Source organism: Artibeus jamaicensis, unplaced genomic scaffold (genome assembly GCF_021234435.1).
Source record: "Artibeus jamaicensis isolate MK-2021 breed Jamaican fruit bat unplaced genomic scaffold, CSHL_Jam_final contig_354, whole genome shotgun sequence".
Taxonomy (NCBI): Eukaryota; Metazoa; Chordata; class Mammalia; order Chiroptera; family Phyllostomidae; genus Artibeus; species Artibeus jamaicensis.
In genome coordinates this window covers 9,633,267-9,651,044 of record NW_026521803.1, presented here as the reverse complement: position 1 = coordinate 9,651,044, position 17,778 = coordinate 9,633,267, and the positions used below count along the sequence as shown (strand labels likewise).

Below are 17,778 nucleotides of genomic sequence, written 5' to 3'. Positions count from 1 at the left end.
TCATGTGTTCCTCTAATTTGTGACTAAAATCAACCAGTTCTGTGGGCATCCTGATCACCAGTGTTTTGAACTGTGCATCTGAAAGTTTGGCTACTTCTTCATCACTTAGATTTATCAGCTCTGGGGCTCTAAGTTCTTCTTGAGCCATGTTTTGATCTGTTTGTGCCTGTTAAATGTGAAGAGCGGAGCCTTAGTTGTTCACCAGGGTGGGGCCACCCAGGTTGCTGGTTTGTGATGCTATATGTGGGGGTGGGGTCAGAGGGGGACAATGGCAGTCCCCTCTGCCACTTTCCGCCACTGGGGCCTGCATGGTCTGTCTCACTGCTCGTTCCTTCACCAGTTTATCTGCACACGAACGTGTGACCGTGGTCAGCCCTCAGTGGGTCCACCCGCTTCTCCACACCTGGGATCCGCCTACGGCTGCTGGCGTGCCTGGGTAGCGTGCCCGGGTCGGTCCAGTGGATCTTTCCTGCCCGACCCTGCTCTGCTGCTGGCTCTGCCCCTCTTACCAGTTTGGCTGAAGGGTTCCTTGTTGTCAGACTTCCATATAGTTCAATTTTCTGTGGTTTTGGCTGTGTTTTTGTTGCTAAAACTTTGTTGTTTTTAAACTTGGTTGTGTGAGGAGGTACAGTGCTTCCACCTATGCCTCCATCTTGGCAGAAGTCCTGGAACTTTTTTTTATTGTTGTTCAGTTACAGTTGTCCTACCTTCTTCCTCCCCACCCCCGTTGCTCACCCCTCCCCCACCCCTCCCCACTCCCACAGTCAGCCCCGCCCCATGTCCATGCCCACGGGTCCTCTATTCATGTTCCTTTGCTTGGCCCTTCCCCTTCTTTCCCCGGTCCCCCCTCCCCTCTGGTCACTGCCAGTTTGTTCTTTATTTCCAAGTCTCTGGTTCTATTTTGCTCAATTGTTTTTGTTTACAGAAGAAAGAAAAACCACCAATAATCCCACCATTCAGAGAAATGTCATCTAAAATACTCTTACTATTTTATATTCTCTCCTGACTTTCGCCTTTGCTTATACAAAGAAAATAAAATGATATCATACTATATATGGTTTCCATATAATTTAATTTTTTTCTTAACGATTTACACTGACATGTGTTGTGTCAATAAAGATCCCTTTTTGGCTCCATTCTAGTGGTTGCCAATTAATCTACTGCACAAAAAATCCCCTTTTACTGGACATGAGACTATGTCCCACGTTATGTTATCTTAAACAGTGCTCTAGAGGATAGACTTGCTCAAACATTTTAAGCAATTATTTCATTGTTTCCTTAGGCTAAATTCTTTGAAGTAGTAATTCTATGACAGACAGATAGTAATGTTTACTAAAATTTTTTATTTTAAAAAAGATAAGGCAGCTTAAGCTCATTGGAACTCTAGATGGGAGCAAAAGTAAGGGTGGGTGTCGATGATGATTTCTCTAAGTAATAATGAGGTTACTTGCCTAGTATGGCACAAAAGTCAAATCCCATCCACACACACTGTTCACAAGCGTCTCTAGCCATAGATGGTGTCATCCTCCCCAGACTCACAGGTGCAGGCTGGAGCCTGCCAAGCCCACCACCAGACCCTGGAATACCCTGACCCCAGCCTGCCCACATTCTGTGCCTTGGTGTGTTTCCCAGCATGACCAACTTCATATAACCAAAGGCTGGCACAGCCTTATATGTCTCCTTTCCAAGGAGACAGTGACTTTCCTTCCTGGTCCATTTTCCACCAAACTCATAATCAGTGCCACGGCACAACTTCCTTCTGTCTTCTTAGCTGCATGGCCAGCCCTCAGAGTAGTAGGCTCAACCCTTTCTAAAACATGCCCACAGCTCCAATTCTGTCTATTTTTCTCTTGTAAGCATGAGCCGTGATCCTGGGAATTCTCAGAAACAACCTTGTGTGCATGTTTGTTGCCTAGTTCTACAAGACACACACGATGTGAGCTGATTCGACGGTGGTGGGGGGCAGTTCCCTGCAGTGCCTCTCCCTGGGCTGCAGTCTTCACTTTCCCATGGGCTGCCCAACTCTGGTTATCACCCTTCCTGGCAAGAAAGATCCCTCTGACCACTTTATGGTGAGACGTATGTGGATGCCAGTACTAGCAGTGTGACCCAGGGCTACCTGGTAGGAGTCATCCAGGAGGTCATGGTGATGTCTGTTTATCACGTTATCATATTAACTTCAATCTATAGAGATTTTGAAAGAAAATGCTAGAAGAAAAGTGTTTCTGCTTCCTAGAACAATTTATCTCCCTGCTTCTGTTTCTTGGATTTACCTTGTCTGCCTACAGTCTGCTGAGTGTTTTGCAAGGATACATATTTAACTCATTTTGTGTTATGTTTGCTATACTTTTGGTGTTGGTTATATGGAAATTAGCAGATGTAAATGTTAGGAATCTTTAAAAAAGAAAGAGAGCCATTCATGGTTATGGCAAGACATACAATCCAATGAGATAATATGAAAAAAAGTCCTGGAATTTTTCTTTCCATTTCATTATATGCCGAGGACGTAACATATTTCAGGACTTTTAAGTCCCATGGATACAAAGAAGAATACTATATGCACAGCCCTTGACCTTAAGGAGCTCCCCATGTACTAAGTGTTCACAACATGATGCAGATGCAGCCAGGGCCTCAGAGTAAATGGAAACAGCAGGGTTCAGGGGAGCAGACATCTAGGGAGAGTTTCCAGCAGGTGATTCCTGAGTTATCTTGGGAAGGAGGTAGCCAGATTGGGCAGGGTGGGAAGGTACCCTAAGAGCTATGAACAATAGAACAAGACCTCAAATCATGGAGTATTTAGAGAATTAGAAATAGGTTCCTACTGATGTAGCAAAGAGTCTGCAGAAGAAAGTGGCATCTAGAGAAGAGACAGTGAAAAGGTGGGAGCTAGACTGTGAAGAGGCACATGTGACATGCTTCAAGTTCACTCTGACAGACTTCAAGTTTATCTGAAAGTAATGGAGACACACTAAAGGATGTTAATAACAGGGACGAGGACATATCCAAATTTTTGTTTCACTTTGGAAGCAATGAGAAGACCACCAACCTCAATTGTTTCTAATTTTTCTCATTTCACCATTAGTGATTCTGTTCCTCCCAGGCTGACTACAAACCAAGGTGAGCTGAGAGTAGACACTGTGAAGTGAGTTAGAAGATTGGTGAACTAATCACAGGAAGAGCTGTCAAGGTCCAAACTAGGGTAGCATGGTATCAGTGGAGAGGGGAGGCCTGACTCCAAGATGTGAAGGAGCAAGATGTGATGATTAACTAGATAGTAAGGAGGGGTGGGAAGGAAAATGGAGGGATATGAAAGACACTCAGCAAGAGGTGTGTTGGTAAACTGGCTCCTGGAAAAAAAAGAAGCCCTGATCAGTAACATTTGTCAATTTCTGTGGTGTACATGTTCTCACCATGGTGGATGTCACTGGATAGAGCTGGGAAGAGATGCACAGAATCAGCTCTCTCACCTGGTAGGAGCCTCCAGCAGCACACCACTGAAAAGACTGCTTTGCAGGTTGGAAAGCTTGCTTCCTCTGCTTGAGTAACAGACCACATTTCCTAGCCTCCTCTGCACTTAGGTAGGGCCATGTGGCTGAGCTTTAGCCAACAGAATAAGAACTTCCAAAATAAGGCTATACCAATTCTAGCCTTGCACATAAAAAATTTCCCACACATAATCTTCCATTTCTCTCCTCACTCCCCTTGGCTGGAATGGAGACAGCCCTGAGGTCAACCTAAGGAACCATGTGTTGAAGATAGTGGAGCCAAAATTCAAAGAGTCTAAGTCTTTGAATCATTGTTTGGAGGGAGCGGTCTGGCCAGGATCAGTTATGTCTGAACTGTCTGCACGAATGAGAATTAAACTTGCATTGCATTTTGCTACTAGAGCCTGAATTTATTTATAACACACGGAGTAAATGGTGACTCAATTCTATGGCTCGAAGAGTGGGTAGATGATATAAAATATATCAATTGAAAAGTAAAAGTACTGAAAAAGAGCCAGTATGACCAGAAAATGTTGGTTTTAGGTCAGGAACTATTTCTCAGACATTATTTCCTAAAACATTGTTTAAAGATCTTGGAAATTATTTACTAACATGTATTACAAATACTGTTTAGGATAATGGTCCAGAGAAGCAAACAAATTTGACATCTCAGGGATTTGTCTGTCCATCCACCCAACTTCCTTGAGTATTTTGTATATAAAAAGATTATGATCGTTAGATTGCCATATTCTTCCTGGTGTGCAAGTTCCTTAAAAGGCACTTCAAAGGCCTTTTAAGTTACTATAATAGCCCTGGCTGGTGGGGCTCAGTGGATTGAGTGCTAGCCTGCAAACTAAAGGGTCACTGGTTCAGTTCCCAGTCAGGGTACATGCCTGGATTATGGGCCAGGTCCCCAGTTCCTGTAATAGAAAAAGGATAAAATTGCATCCCCAGTGGCCCAGAAGGTTTTATTGGTTCTTACTTTTCTATCCACTCATGAATTATTTGTTTTCAAGGGTTGAATTTCCTATTATATATGTTCATTAATAGAATATTTATTAATTACAAATTTGCTTGAATAAGATCTGTATCTTCTGTGTGATAGCTGTAACATACTTAAGTGGTGTTGCAAAGAGACCCAAGTGTCATAATTAGAACCATAAATAGAATTATAATGAGTCAAGACTGGCTCACTCTCACCAGAAATCTTGTCTCACAGCAATATGCTTCTGCTGATACAATACCCTGGAGAAATTCAGACCGACCCTGAGTCATCCTTGGTTCATTGTACATTTACTCAGCAACTATTTATTGAGCATCTTCTTTGATACTGAACACTGTGCATGATGTTGGGAGAACATTCATGTAGTGCACAAAAGAAGGCACAGTCCTTGGCTTCTTAAAGCTTTTTAGTCTAGAGAATTCCTGTGGAATCTAGAAGACTGGGTCAAATCCAAGAGTCACCCACTTTCTGGATTGAGGTCTATCCACCCAGGGTCCCAAATGAGTCAGACTCCTAGTGACCTCATCTGCCAGGCATCCCTAGAACCAATTTCATCCCCAAACCCCAACAGCGCAGAAAGAATCAGACATGGTCTTCTTTCCATCTGAGTCAGAACTGACAAGGGCTACAAAGAATGTTCTGTATTCGTCCACCAGAGTCTTATAAAGTTGAAAAGGACCAGAAAGCAAAGATCCCAGAAGGCACCTGCATACTAAATTCACTCACAGATGCTTGGATCCTATACTCACATCTGCCCCCTGCCCCCACCCGGAGTTCATGATCCATACTGAGTTCATGAAAAGATAAATTAATTGGAAATTTCTCTGTGCCCTATTTTTTTCTTTAAAAGTTGTAATACTGTTTCCTTTGTTACTCTTAATCTAGGAGCTTAAAAAACATTTTCTGAACTTCAAATAATGTTTCTGTACTGTTCGATTGTATGAATACCTAGGGGTGTTTCAGGGTTGCAGTCTATGCCGCCTCTCTTCCCTGTCTTAGTCTGGGTCCTCTCTGAAGCCAACCCTGAGACAAAGACTTGGGGATAAGTAGTGTATTTGAGATCTGACCTCCAAAATTACAATTTGGGAGAGAGTGGGGGGACACGGAAGAGGGAGAACAGCCAGTGAGTGATGTGTTAATAAGCAGACTCCTACCTGAGCAATTGGGGTGCAGTTCTGGTGGAAACACTCAGAACTATGAAGAATGCACGGCAGAACTGTGCACAGAGAGGCAGGAAAGTAGAGGATTTTCCCTCCAACTCCTGGCCCTCCTGGGTTGAGGGTTGCCCTTGAGGGCGCTATTCCTGCACTTCCTGGCTGCTGTCTGCATAGACTAAAAAGACCTCTGAGTCAGGAAGTAGAGAGTCAGGTGTCGGTCCTTGACATGGACTATGTGAATGGGCAAGGGCATGGGGACTGTCACCAGGACTGCCTACACAGAGGGGACCAGGGGCCTGTAGGGCAGGCCTTGGCATCACAGCCCTGGCCTCTAATATTGCCCAACGGACCGTCTCACCTACTGTCCGGCACTCCAGCCAGGCCTTTTTCTCCACCAATCCCGCAGAACTGGGATCAATGTTGCCTTTCCCCTTCACACCTCAGCAGGAACCCATGAGGCAGGCTTGCTCTGCTGTGCATCCTGTCATGCCCTGAGCTGGTTCTTCAGTTCCTTCCCACCCGAGAGCCAGCCCTTCCCAACGCCCCTGCCACCTTGACTTCAGGGTGCACCCCTGCCATGCCCACTCCCACATGTTTTTCCTTACACCTCACCCTGGAGGAGGAAAAGTGAAGGTAAAGTTAGGGAGTCCACAGAGTAAGATTCCTTCTGCTTCTTGAAGGAAAGCCAGGAGCATGGCTAGAGCCAGATCTCTCACTGGAAGCTCTGTCACAGCATGCCAGAAGTCCGGGAAGAAACGAATGTCCCTATATTCCAGAAACTCTCCTCTAAAACTGGACACCTGTATTTTGCTTTAAATGTCAACGTCAGCTCATTATACCTGGCCAGACAAAATGAAAGTTTCCCATTAGACATGTTATTATTCCATGGCCTGCAACTGATGAGTAACGGATAATCAAGTGAACGTGAACAGCATTGGAAAACAGCCTCTAACGAATCACAGAAACTTCCTACATTTGCCACCTTGTAAGGAGGAAAGCTGTCCTTCAAAATGAAGTTTTGAAGATAATTTTCTACCTGTCAAACTGTGCTGGCTAAGAAAAATAACAATAAAAAGAACCTAGTCCAAAAGGAGGCAGAAAAAGGTGATCTTTCACGACAACTTAGCTGTCAAATTGACTACAGCACGTCAAAATCAAATTTCCATTCTCAGTAGCTGGGATAAAGTGTTTTGGCAATAACAAGTTTACGGCCTCTATTTACTTTCTCAGCCATGCATCAGTAGTAACACTTTCCTAAATATAAGGTCTTTAGGTCACTATTCAGTTATGAAATCTAACCTGTCAGTGACATTTTCATGGTTAATTCCAGCAAAAAGAAGAAGATAGAAATCCCACCGATGGGGCATAAAATATGGATCTTGTGAGACAAAACATCTTGTTAAAGCACCTGTCACACCAACACAAAGAGGAAAGAAACGCTTTGGTCTGATACCATTTGCATTGCTGTTCCCGTTTTTAGGGTAGTTTCTATAATGCTATATACAGTGTTTTCTAGGGGAACAAAAGTTATGTGTTTTAATAATGAGCATTTATTAAATTTCACTTATTTTATTAAATAAAAAAATTTTTTTAATCCACTGGCCTAAAAAGATTTAAAAATGAAGCAGTTAATTTGTTTAAACCTCACAGCAGTCCTATGAGGTGAGCTTTAGATTCATCTCACTTTTTATTTATTTTTTTTCACTTTCTTAAGTCAGTTTCTTTGGTTACTCCTCTATTTTTTTTATTTATTTATTTTTCAAGTACAGTTTTCTCTTTATTTCTCCCATCCCAGCCCGCCCCCCCGCCCCATGCTCCCCACCTCCCTCCCATTTCCACACCCCTTAGTTATTGTCCCTGTGTCCTTTATACTTGTTCCTCTAAATCCCTCCCATATTTTCCCCTTAAATTCCCTACCCTCTCCCCTCTGGTCGCTGTCCCCCTGTTCTCTATTTCAGTGTATTTGTTTTTATTTTGCTTGCTTGTCTGTTTTGTTGTTTAGCTTCCTGTTAAAGGTGAGATCATATGGTATTTGTCTTTCAACCCCTGGCTTATTTCACTCAGCATAATGCTTTCCAGTTCCATCTATGTTGTTGCAAAGGGTAGTAGTTCTTTCTTTCTCTCTGCTGCATAGAATTCCATTGTGTATATGTACCACAATTCTCACTTTTTAAATGAGGAAAGAGCAGCAGAGAGCAGTTAAGTCCCTTGCTTAGGGCCACAGAGTGAGTAAGCTGCTGTGGAGGTACAAACGCACCTGAGGCCCACACTCCCACACACTCACAGGGCAGCCTCCCCCACCAGGACGGAGGTGGGTGGACATGAAGTCCTCAGGAAGACGTTTGTCATGGCTAATGTCTGCTGGCAACCAGCAAATTATTAAATTGTTCCTATGTTGTTTTTTATTCAACTGGAGATGTTTTAGTACAACAAAGTGTGCTTTTAAAGGTAGTCGTTTTGTTTTGTTTTAAATAGCTTTAAGGGAAAAAGAGTAAGTCTAGCAGGTACTAGTTAGTTCAGTACACATCATTTTGGTGGGTTGAAATTTCCAGATAACTACAGAAATCCTCAGTTAAATAACTGATATAATAGGTAAATCCTAGTCATTATAGCAAAATCTCTACTGAATTAATGCTGTAGATGAGCTATTAAAAGAAATTGGGTTTGGTCATAGTTGAAATTTACCTGAATTATCTCAGATGCAAATTAACAGTGAAAATATTCTCAGGAGAGGTCTAATTTTACACAATACACAGGCTGAAAAGTTCGAGAGCCCTTCTATAACCAAATTATTCCCAACCCAAATGATGCTGATACATTCTTTCAAAGAAATCTCAGTATCATTCAAGTTCTAGTCTATGGGATGCATTTCTCTTTTTTTATTGCTTTCGAGCAGTATTTCACATGCAAACTGTATTCTGTGCACAGCTGTAGCCAGAGAGATTAGTATACACATCAGTATTAGTTCTAGTGTTAGTACCGCTAACACCTAGCAAACTCACACAACAGCAGCAGTCATCTCTTCTTGTTCCTGTTACCATCTGTATAGCCCATTGCTATCTCCCCCACTATGAGTCAATCAGTCTTCTCTTCTCTTTACCTCACTTTCCAACAACTCTTCCCCCATTTCCTTTCTCCTGGTTGCAGTAAAACTCTTCAAATTAGATTTCTGTACTACAAGTCTCGATTCCTTTCACATTCTCTTTTAATCTCCCTACAGTCAGGTTTTCAACCCTGTCTCATCAAAGTCACCAGTGACCTCCACATATTGACAGACCCAATGGTAAATTATCAGTCATTATTGGTTCTACGTTACTTGATACAATATTTGACATAGTTATCCCCTTTCTGTTTTTTCCATGAAATACTCTCTTCCCATGAATTCTTTTTTGTAGTTATATTGAGATATAATTTACATAATATACAATTCACCCATCTAAAATGCACAATCCAAAGTATGTTCACATACTTTGTGTGTATTTAGTATGTTTTTAGTTTGTTCACAGAGTTGCCCAATCAATTACAATCAATTCATCTCTCTTTCCCAAAACAAACTATTCCTGATGGTGTTACTACCCATTTCCTTCTAAAACTCTCAGCCCTGGGCAACCACTAATCTACTGTTCTGTCTCAATAGATTTGTCTATCTCGACATTGTGTATACATGGAATCATAAGATGCGTAGTCTTGTGACTGGCTTCTTTCACATACAATAATGTTTTCAAGGTTCATTCATATCATAGCATTCAGTAGAAAGTCATTCCTTTATATTGTTGACTAACATTCCATTGTATGAATATACCATATTTGGTTTATTTATTCATCAGTTGAAGGACATTTGAGTTGTTATGACTAATGCAGCAATCATAAAAATGCTTCAATGAGTAAGTACAAATACTTGTTAAGTAAATGAAAATATACAAAATCTCAGCCAAGAAATAAAAAAATACTTTAAAAGAACCAACGGGAAATTCTAGAACTGAAAAATAAAATAACTAAAATAAAAAAACTCACTGGAAGAACTAGCTATCAGAAAAAATATAAAAGAGAAAATCATCAGTGAACTGAAAATAAAACAATACAATTACCTAATCTGAAAAATACAAGAAAATCAACCGAAGAAAAAATTCACAGAGTCCCAGGGACCTGTGGAACAATAATAAAAGATCTAACTATTATATCTTCAGAATCTCATAAGGAGAGAAGAGAGAGGGGCTGAAAGGATCTTTAAAGAAACAATGACTGGAATCCTGCCATGTATGACAGCATGGATGAGCTTAGGGGACATTAAGCTAAGAGAAATGAGCCAGATGAAGAAAGACAAATGATGTATAATCTCACTTCTAGGTATATGGAATCTTTAAAAAAATGGTTGAACTCATACAAGTAGACACAGCAGAATGTAGAATGGTGGATACCAGGGACTGGAGGGTAGGGGAAATGGAGACATGCTAATCAGAGGATACCATCCTTCTGTTATAAAATGAGTAAGTTTTGAAGACCTAATGCACAGCATAGTGACTACAGTTAATAGTCCTGTATTGTATGCTTGACCTTACTGGGAGTAGATCTCAGTGTTCTCACCACACATTCACAGAAAAGGTAAACATGTGAACTATGTGAGGTGATAAATGTGTTAACCTCGTGGTAGTAATCATTTCACAAATTATGTATCAAACCATCATGTTGTACACTTTAAATATATACAATTTTATTTGTCAGTTATACCTCAACACAGGTGGGGACTGCCCAAAGTTGGTGAAAGTTACAAACCTACAGATTCAAGAAGCTAGAAAATCCTAACAGGATGAATCCTAAAGAAATGCATGACCAATGTCTCTCTGCAGCCCAGACAGCTTTCCAGACTCATCTCTCCAAGTGCCTAGCCCACATCTCCACTTGGATGTCCAAAACAACCCCCATAGTCTCCAACATCTCGGTAAACAGCAGTTCCACTTGCTGAGACCAAAAGTCTTGGGAATCGTCCCCGAACCCTACATTCTTTCGTACTCCCCATTTAGTCCATCAGGAAGTTGTGGCAACTTTATCTTCAAAGAATGCCTGTAATCCAAACACTCACTTCCACCACCACCGGTGGATTATTGTCATAGTCTCCCAATGAGCTTCTACACTTGCCCCTCCATAATCCTCGAGAGAACAGCCAGAAAAATCCCTTTTAAATATAAATCCAGTCATATCATTCCTCTGCTTGAAACTCTGTAATGACCCTCATTTCACTTAAAAGCCCAAGTCCTCATATAGTCTATGGGGCCCAGTGTGATCCCATCTTGTCTATTATCTCCCTGAACTCCTCCACCACCACCTTCTCCTCCCTCACTTTGCTCCAGCCGCTCTGGCCGCCATGCTGCCCTTGTACTTTCCGCACAGCCCCTACCTACCGTAGAGACTTTTCAAGGCTGATCCCTCTGTCTCCGTGACAGATTACATGACTAGCTCCTTCACCTGCTTCAAGTCCTTCCTCAGTAAGTCCTCTCCTGACCATCCTAGTAAAACTTCAAACCATCCTTGACTGTAGCACTCATGATCTTTTTTATCATGATCTACTTTTTCATTTTTCTAGAGCTCTTATCAGCTTCTAACATAGCATATTTATTTACTTCTTATGTATATTTGCTGGCTGTCTCCCAAACTGGAATCTAAATGCCGTGAAGGCATTTAGGAATCTTCATCTCTGTTCTTCCCTCATATATCCCAAATGCCTAGAACAGTGCCTGACACATAGAAGTCAATAAATGTCTGTTAAAGGAATAGGATAGAATACATGGGAGGCACTCCCTGACTGGCTTGAAAGAGAAATAAGAAGGTGCATTAGTTTTCTATTGCTGCCTAACAAATTGCCACACACCTGCTGGCTTAAAATAACATCCATTTATTGTCCTGTAGTTCTGTAGGTCAGGAGTCTTGGCATGGCATGATGAGGTTCTCTGTTCAGGGTCAAGGCTACAGTCAAGCTAGATGACTGGGTAGAACCATTTCCAAGTTGCCAGATATCATTGGCAAGATCCAGTTCCTTGTGGTTGTGGGGATGAGGTCCCCATTTTTTTTTTTTGCTGACTTTTGGCTGGAGCCAGTCTCAGCTTCTAGAAACCAGCTTCTAGGCCTCTGCCAGTCCTATAGGCAGTTTACAACATGGCAGTTTTCTCTTTCAATATCAGCAGGAAAGCTTCTCATGCTTTGACTCTCTTCCCTTTAAGTAGGGCTAAGAGCTTTCCTAATTAGAAGAGGTCCCCCAGGATAAAATTCCTTTGGATCAACTGACTTGGGACCTGAAACGCATCTGCAAAATCTCTTCATCTTTGTCAAATAATGCCAACTAGTCACAGGCATGACATCTACCATATTTACAGTGCAGCCCACACTCAAAGGAGAGGATTATATCCAGCATGTACACTATGGGGCAGGCATCCTGGGGCCATCTTGGCCTACCCAAGGAGTACAGGCCTTACCCAAGGAGTACTTACCTGTTGTGAAACAGCTGGCCAAACAGGGCCAAAAACTAGGGCAGTAAGTGTTCCCAGAGTCAGAATTTCCAGGAAAGAGAATGCTATAAAAATATCTTTGCCATACCTATGTTTGTAGCAGCATTAATCACAGCAGCCCGAAGGTAAAAACGACACAAGGGCCCACTGACAGATGAAGGGATAAGCAAAGTGTGGCATACACATACAATGGAATATTATTCAGCCTTATTAAAAGAAATTCTGATACATGATACATACAACATGGATGAACCACGAAGACATTATATACTAATTGAAAAAAAACAGTCACAAAATGACAAACACTGCACAATTCCACTTACATGAGGCACCCAGAGGAGTCAAAGTGATAGAGACACAAAGGAGGATGGGATTCCCAGGGGCGGGAGGATGGGGACATGGGGAGTTAGTGTTTAATGGGTACAGTGTCAGTTGTACAAGATGAGTAGGATTCTGGAGATCGGCTGCACAACAATGTGAATGTACTCAACACCACTGAGCCATTTAAACATGGTTAGTTAAGATGGCAAAATGTATGTTACATATATTTTACCACAATAAGAATAATAATAAAAATATCTTCACCAGTGAAACTATCTACAATGATTTTTTAGCTCATTTACCAAGCAGGCATAAATGTCTGCAGTGTTCACAGGCACCAAACTGGGTGTTTAGGGACACAAATATTAACGTAACAGGCTTTACAATGATTAATGCATTAAAACTGAAGTTTGTGTTTTTAAATAATTATTATTATATCAAAATCACCACCGAAACAATGGTCCACATGAATTTCCCCCATTGCAGTGGGAAGTAGACCTTACCTGCCCCAGATCCAAGGTGACGTTGACTTGGTTGTACCGGGTGCCTGAGGAGAGAGGAGGGCTCTGCCACCAGCGCTCAGATCCATCGATTGCATTGGTGGCTGGATGGGCTTTCCTGGGGTCCTCAGAATTGCAGTAGTCACAGAACTGCCCCTGATTTTAAAAAAGAGAAAGAAAGCTCTTTTTTTATGTTCAAGTAATTTTGTCTTATCAGTTTATTAAAAAAGATAGCCAAAACAAAGACTGCTTTCTGAAAAGAGTAGTAAGGCTTTCTCTTTCATTTGCTCTTACACCATATCACCTATTTGTACTTCTGTGTGTCATGTTTCTCAGATACAGATTCTATTTAGCTTCCAACTTTTACAGCTTTGTGTTTCTTGTTCTGAATGAAACTGTAAGAAGATACTGTTGCACTTGGATGCAAAGATCTTTTCCTTCAGCAAACTCTTTTTATTGCTTATACGCTACTTGGTGCAAATTCTGTGTCAGTCACTGGGATACAATCGCAATGGAGGTGTTAAGCACAGTAGTTCCCCTTACCTGCCAGGAATACAAGCCAAGAACTCCAGTGGATGCCTGAAACCACACATAGTACTGAACTCTACTATGTCTTCTCTTATATACATACTTATGATAAAGTTTAATTTGTTAATGAGGCATAGCAAGAGACTAACAACATTACCTAATAATAAAATAGAGCATTTTGTAATAGATAGTGAGATACAGGCATGAGCAGACCAGGAACAATGGTCCAGGTGCAGAGGGTCACCAGGACAGAGACCCCTAGGTGCCTAGCAACTGAAAAAAGTATAAGCCCTTGCATGACCGTTTCCTTAAGCATCAACTGCTGGAAGATGACATCCAGGCTTCAGCTGTGTTTCAGCTCCAATACCAGAGAAGCAGCAGAATTAGATGGAGTAACACCATGGGTAACTTTAGGACCAGCTTGATTACTGACCCCTTCGTGCTAACCAATCAGTGGAGACCATGAGGGGGCACACCGGGGAAGCTGATGAATATTCTATTGAGATTCTCCCCTGAGGCCTTCAGATAAAAGCCCTTGGTCTAGGGACCCTGCCAAGCTCTCTCTATGGAGCATGCCCCCTGCTCCCCACCCCCCCTCTACCTTTCTCCCTCACTCCTAAGTTCCAAGGGCACTTCTTTGTGGTAATTTGTTTCCTCAGCCCATTTCTTGTTGGCTCACTTCTTCTACAAATTTCTAAATAAACTTTCTCTTATAATTTGAATCTTGGCTTTGAATTCTTCTCTTAGCCAGAACTCAAGAACTGAGGTGGGTGAACTGAGGTTAACACCTGGTATTGTTTTTTTCCACCACTGACAACTTGTTCCCAGAGATTCCTTGTTGGAGTCTTTGTAACAGGCTCAATGCTGACACAATCTGCTGCCATCAGTTATAGCTTTGTGTTCACATCTTCCATAAGTTCAGTGCCTCTTCCAGCTTAACTAAGGGTTTATCACACACTGTGGCTATAACTTCCACAGTTTGAAGTGCAACAAAAAAAAAACCGCTACAAATTTCTTTTGCCTTCACAGATGGAAGATGGGCTCTCACCATAGACCTCAGCAATCTCACCATACAATTTTTGTCTTTCCTTAAGTCAAGAACTTTCACCTTCTCACTTGGAAGGAGAACTCTACAACTTCTTTTTGGCATCTGAATTCCCAGCATCGCTACTCTTGCACTTTGGGGAATAATAGTCTTGGGGACTATTTTTAAGTAAGATAAGGGTTACATGAAAACAAGCGTGGTGGTACCTGGTACCTGTCGATCTGATAACCAAGATTGGAGCTACTAACTAACAGGCGGGAAGTGTCCACATGTAGAGGCACTGGACAGAGGGATGATTTCACATGCTGGACAACATGGCACAAGATTTCATCCTGAGACTCAGAATGGCATGCAATTTAAAACTTCTGAATTCTTTATTTCTGGAATGTTCCATTTAATATCTTCAGACTATAGTTGACTGCAGATAACTGAAACCACAGAAAGCAAAACTGCAGATAAGGGAGAGCTACTATATATAAGTAACCGTAGGGGAAGTGGGGTACTTTCATCCAGTGTAGACTGCTGGGTCAGAGACAATAGATATTCCATGGAGTTAGGAAAAGCAAGGTAGAAGAGGTGGATTTTAGGCTTCCTGTGAGGACAGGACTTCAGTGGCAGTGAGCAGCAAACAGGGGAGGTGTCCTGTGGAGGAACAGAGGCCAGCTGCTCTAGCTTAACAATAGCACATGTAATAAAAGGCCAGTGGGAGAGCCGTGCTGGGCTCTGGCTACCAGAGTGAGAAGTTGGCAGTTAATTCAGTTCATAAATGGGAATCCATGCCTACCTGGGTGATCATCTGTTTGGTATATTTATCACTAACTTCTTACTGAATCACTCTTTTTTAGTAGGCAGAATCACTTGATTCTGTTTTGTTTGTTTACTTGCTTATAGCAATGCAGAATTTTATAGCCATTACCAACTAAAAAGCTGAACATAGGCTTTTCTAATATATTGAATGTGTTTTAACTGGGTCAAAGGATCATGCTTACCCAATGGTATTCTTCACATGCTGAACTACTTTGCTCTCAAATTAAATTACCTTAAGGTACAACCACCTCCTAGGAGGTGGGAAAGAAGCAAACTTATACCTGCAGCCTTCCCTGAGAGCATTACAGTTATCCAAGTTAGTGTCAACACCGACTTTTGGAAACTTCACAGACATAAAAATACATAGTTAAAGACGAATACCTAGCAGTGAACTTCTCCTGAGTAATAAAAATGAACCAAACCATCTGTTTATTTCTCTACATATGTCATCAGAAAAAGCCTTGACAGCCAAGACTATCAGAAATAACTTCTAAAACCAATAATTCCAGAGTTAATGGCTGATCTAGATTAACTGTGTATATTAGCCAAGGTTAACTGATACTTCATTTTGCCATATCAAATAAAAGTTCTAACAAAGATTCCACAAGCTTAAGTTAAACAATAACAAGCTAAAGTATAACATCAACTTTTTTCTTGAAAAATAAAAAAGGAAAACATAGTCTAAAAATAATTACACACTTAAAAACTAATTTAAAAATTAATATTAGGAAGTCTAACTTATTAAAATTACTGTTAAATGGTCAGGGTGAGAGTTTTTATTCAAAAATTTACTAAAATATTTCTTCTCTTTTCTTTCATTCATTTTCCTCTTGGAATTTCAGTGATTTTTCACCCTACACCTCAAATGTCACATTTACTGGAAATCGACTGATGTGAAGACTCAAAAAAATTCAGGAGTACCTTGAAGGAAATTGGAGTGTGGATTTTAAAGTGAAAAAAAATCAGAAAAATACTTCTAAAAATGTTCAAAACTCTATTCATCCTTCCAAATAATTTTTCCCTGAGATCTTCATGGACATATAAGTATATGTGGAAATGCTGCATGGATGGGTAGGCCTAGGGTTGAAGAACCTTCTCAGGGAGGCCAACACTATGACCAATCTCTGAAGGAAGGTTCTTGGCACTGAGAAGTAGGACTTTAAGAGAAAATAACCTATTGCTGTTTTTTTTTTAATGGAATCACTGGTAACAGTTTTCAAAATAAAATTTTTGGAACAAGAGGAGAAAAGAATTCACGGGCCTTCTCAGAGGGCAGATCACTGGGTCAAGTCCTTTTCTTCCTGTGGGTATCACTGTGAAAGGCTACATTCATTTTTCTGTGCCCACATCTTCCGATAAACACATAAGATAATTTGATTGCTCTGTGTGGATGCACAAAGGAAAGGTCTTATGTCTCTGTAAGTTTCAGCCCCTTCTGAGTCAATTTTCTGTTTTCAAAATGAATTGAAAGTGGAAACTGGGCAAAAGACAAGAATAAGAAAGATTTTTAAAAAGCTGAACAGAAGACAGAGAGATGGCATTTGGAACAGAGAAACTAAAGCTGGTATTATTGGTAGATGATAAAATTATTTACGTTAAACCCCCAAATGAAGCTGTGGAGGAAAAAAATGTGGAAGTACTAGGAGGGTACACAAGATGGCTGAATATAAAGTTAATTTACAAAGTCATTGCATTTCCATTCAACAGCAGCAAGTGACTAGAAAATATAAATAAAGGAAAAACATCATTTATAGTAGTATCAGAGAACATTAAGTATCTCAAAAGAATTTTAACAAATAAAATTTTAAACTTTATTAGGGAAAACGTAAATAAATAAATGAAGAGATATCATTTTCTTGAACAGAAAGATAATATTGAAAACTTGTTAGTTCTTCCCCAAATTTATCTATAAAGTCAACACAATTCCAATAAAAATCTCAATAGGGCTTCTCTTGGAACACAGTAAGATAATTCTAAAATTCACTGACACAGTAAAGTATCAAGAAAATCCTGAATGTTTTTGAAGACAACCAGTGAAAATGACCCTTCAAGGTAATAGGGCTTATTATGAAGCTATCATAATTGAGACAGAGCAAGATGAGACAAGCAGCTCTATGGGACAGAAGACAGAAGCCAAAAACAGACTCATGCATTTAGTGTTTAATGCCTTAGTACATAACAAAGATGGTCTATGAGATCAGCAGGAAAAGAAGGGCTAATCTATATGCAATGAAAAGAGTAAAATTCCTATTCATACCACAAAAATTAACCTCAAATAAATTAAGAATTTAAATATCAGAAGTCAAACTTTACAGTCTCATAGTAAAAAATAAAGGTGAACTTAGAGTAATCTTAAACAAGATTAGGAAAGCATTATATAAAAAAAGATAATATTAAATTAAGAATATTGACTATATTAAAATTAAGAATAT

At 40.6% G+C, this 17,778-nt stretch overlaps 1 protein-coding gene across 1 annotated transcript in view; it reads right to left on the bottom strand.

The window, feature by feature from the left end:
• LAMA3 (laminin subunit alpha 3) overlaps window positions 1-17,778 on the bottom strand; it is a 256,015-nt gene that overhangs the window by 209,894 nt on the left and 28,343 nt on the right. Inside the window, exon 2 of the mRNA XM_037134081.2 lies at window positions 12,970-13,122. Coding sequence (XP_036989976.2) covers window positions 12,970-13,122 — 153 coding nt within the window. The remainder of the gene's footprint in view (window positions 1-12,969; window positions 13,123-17,778) is intronic.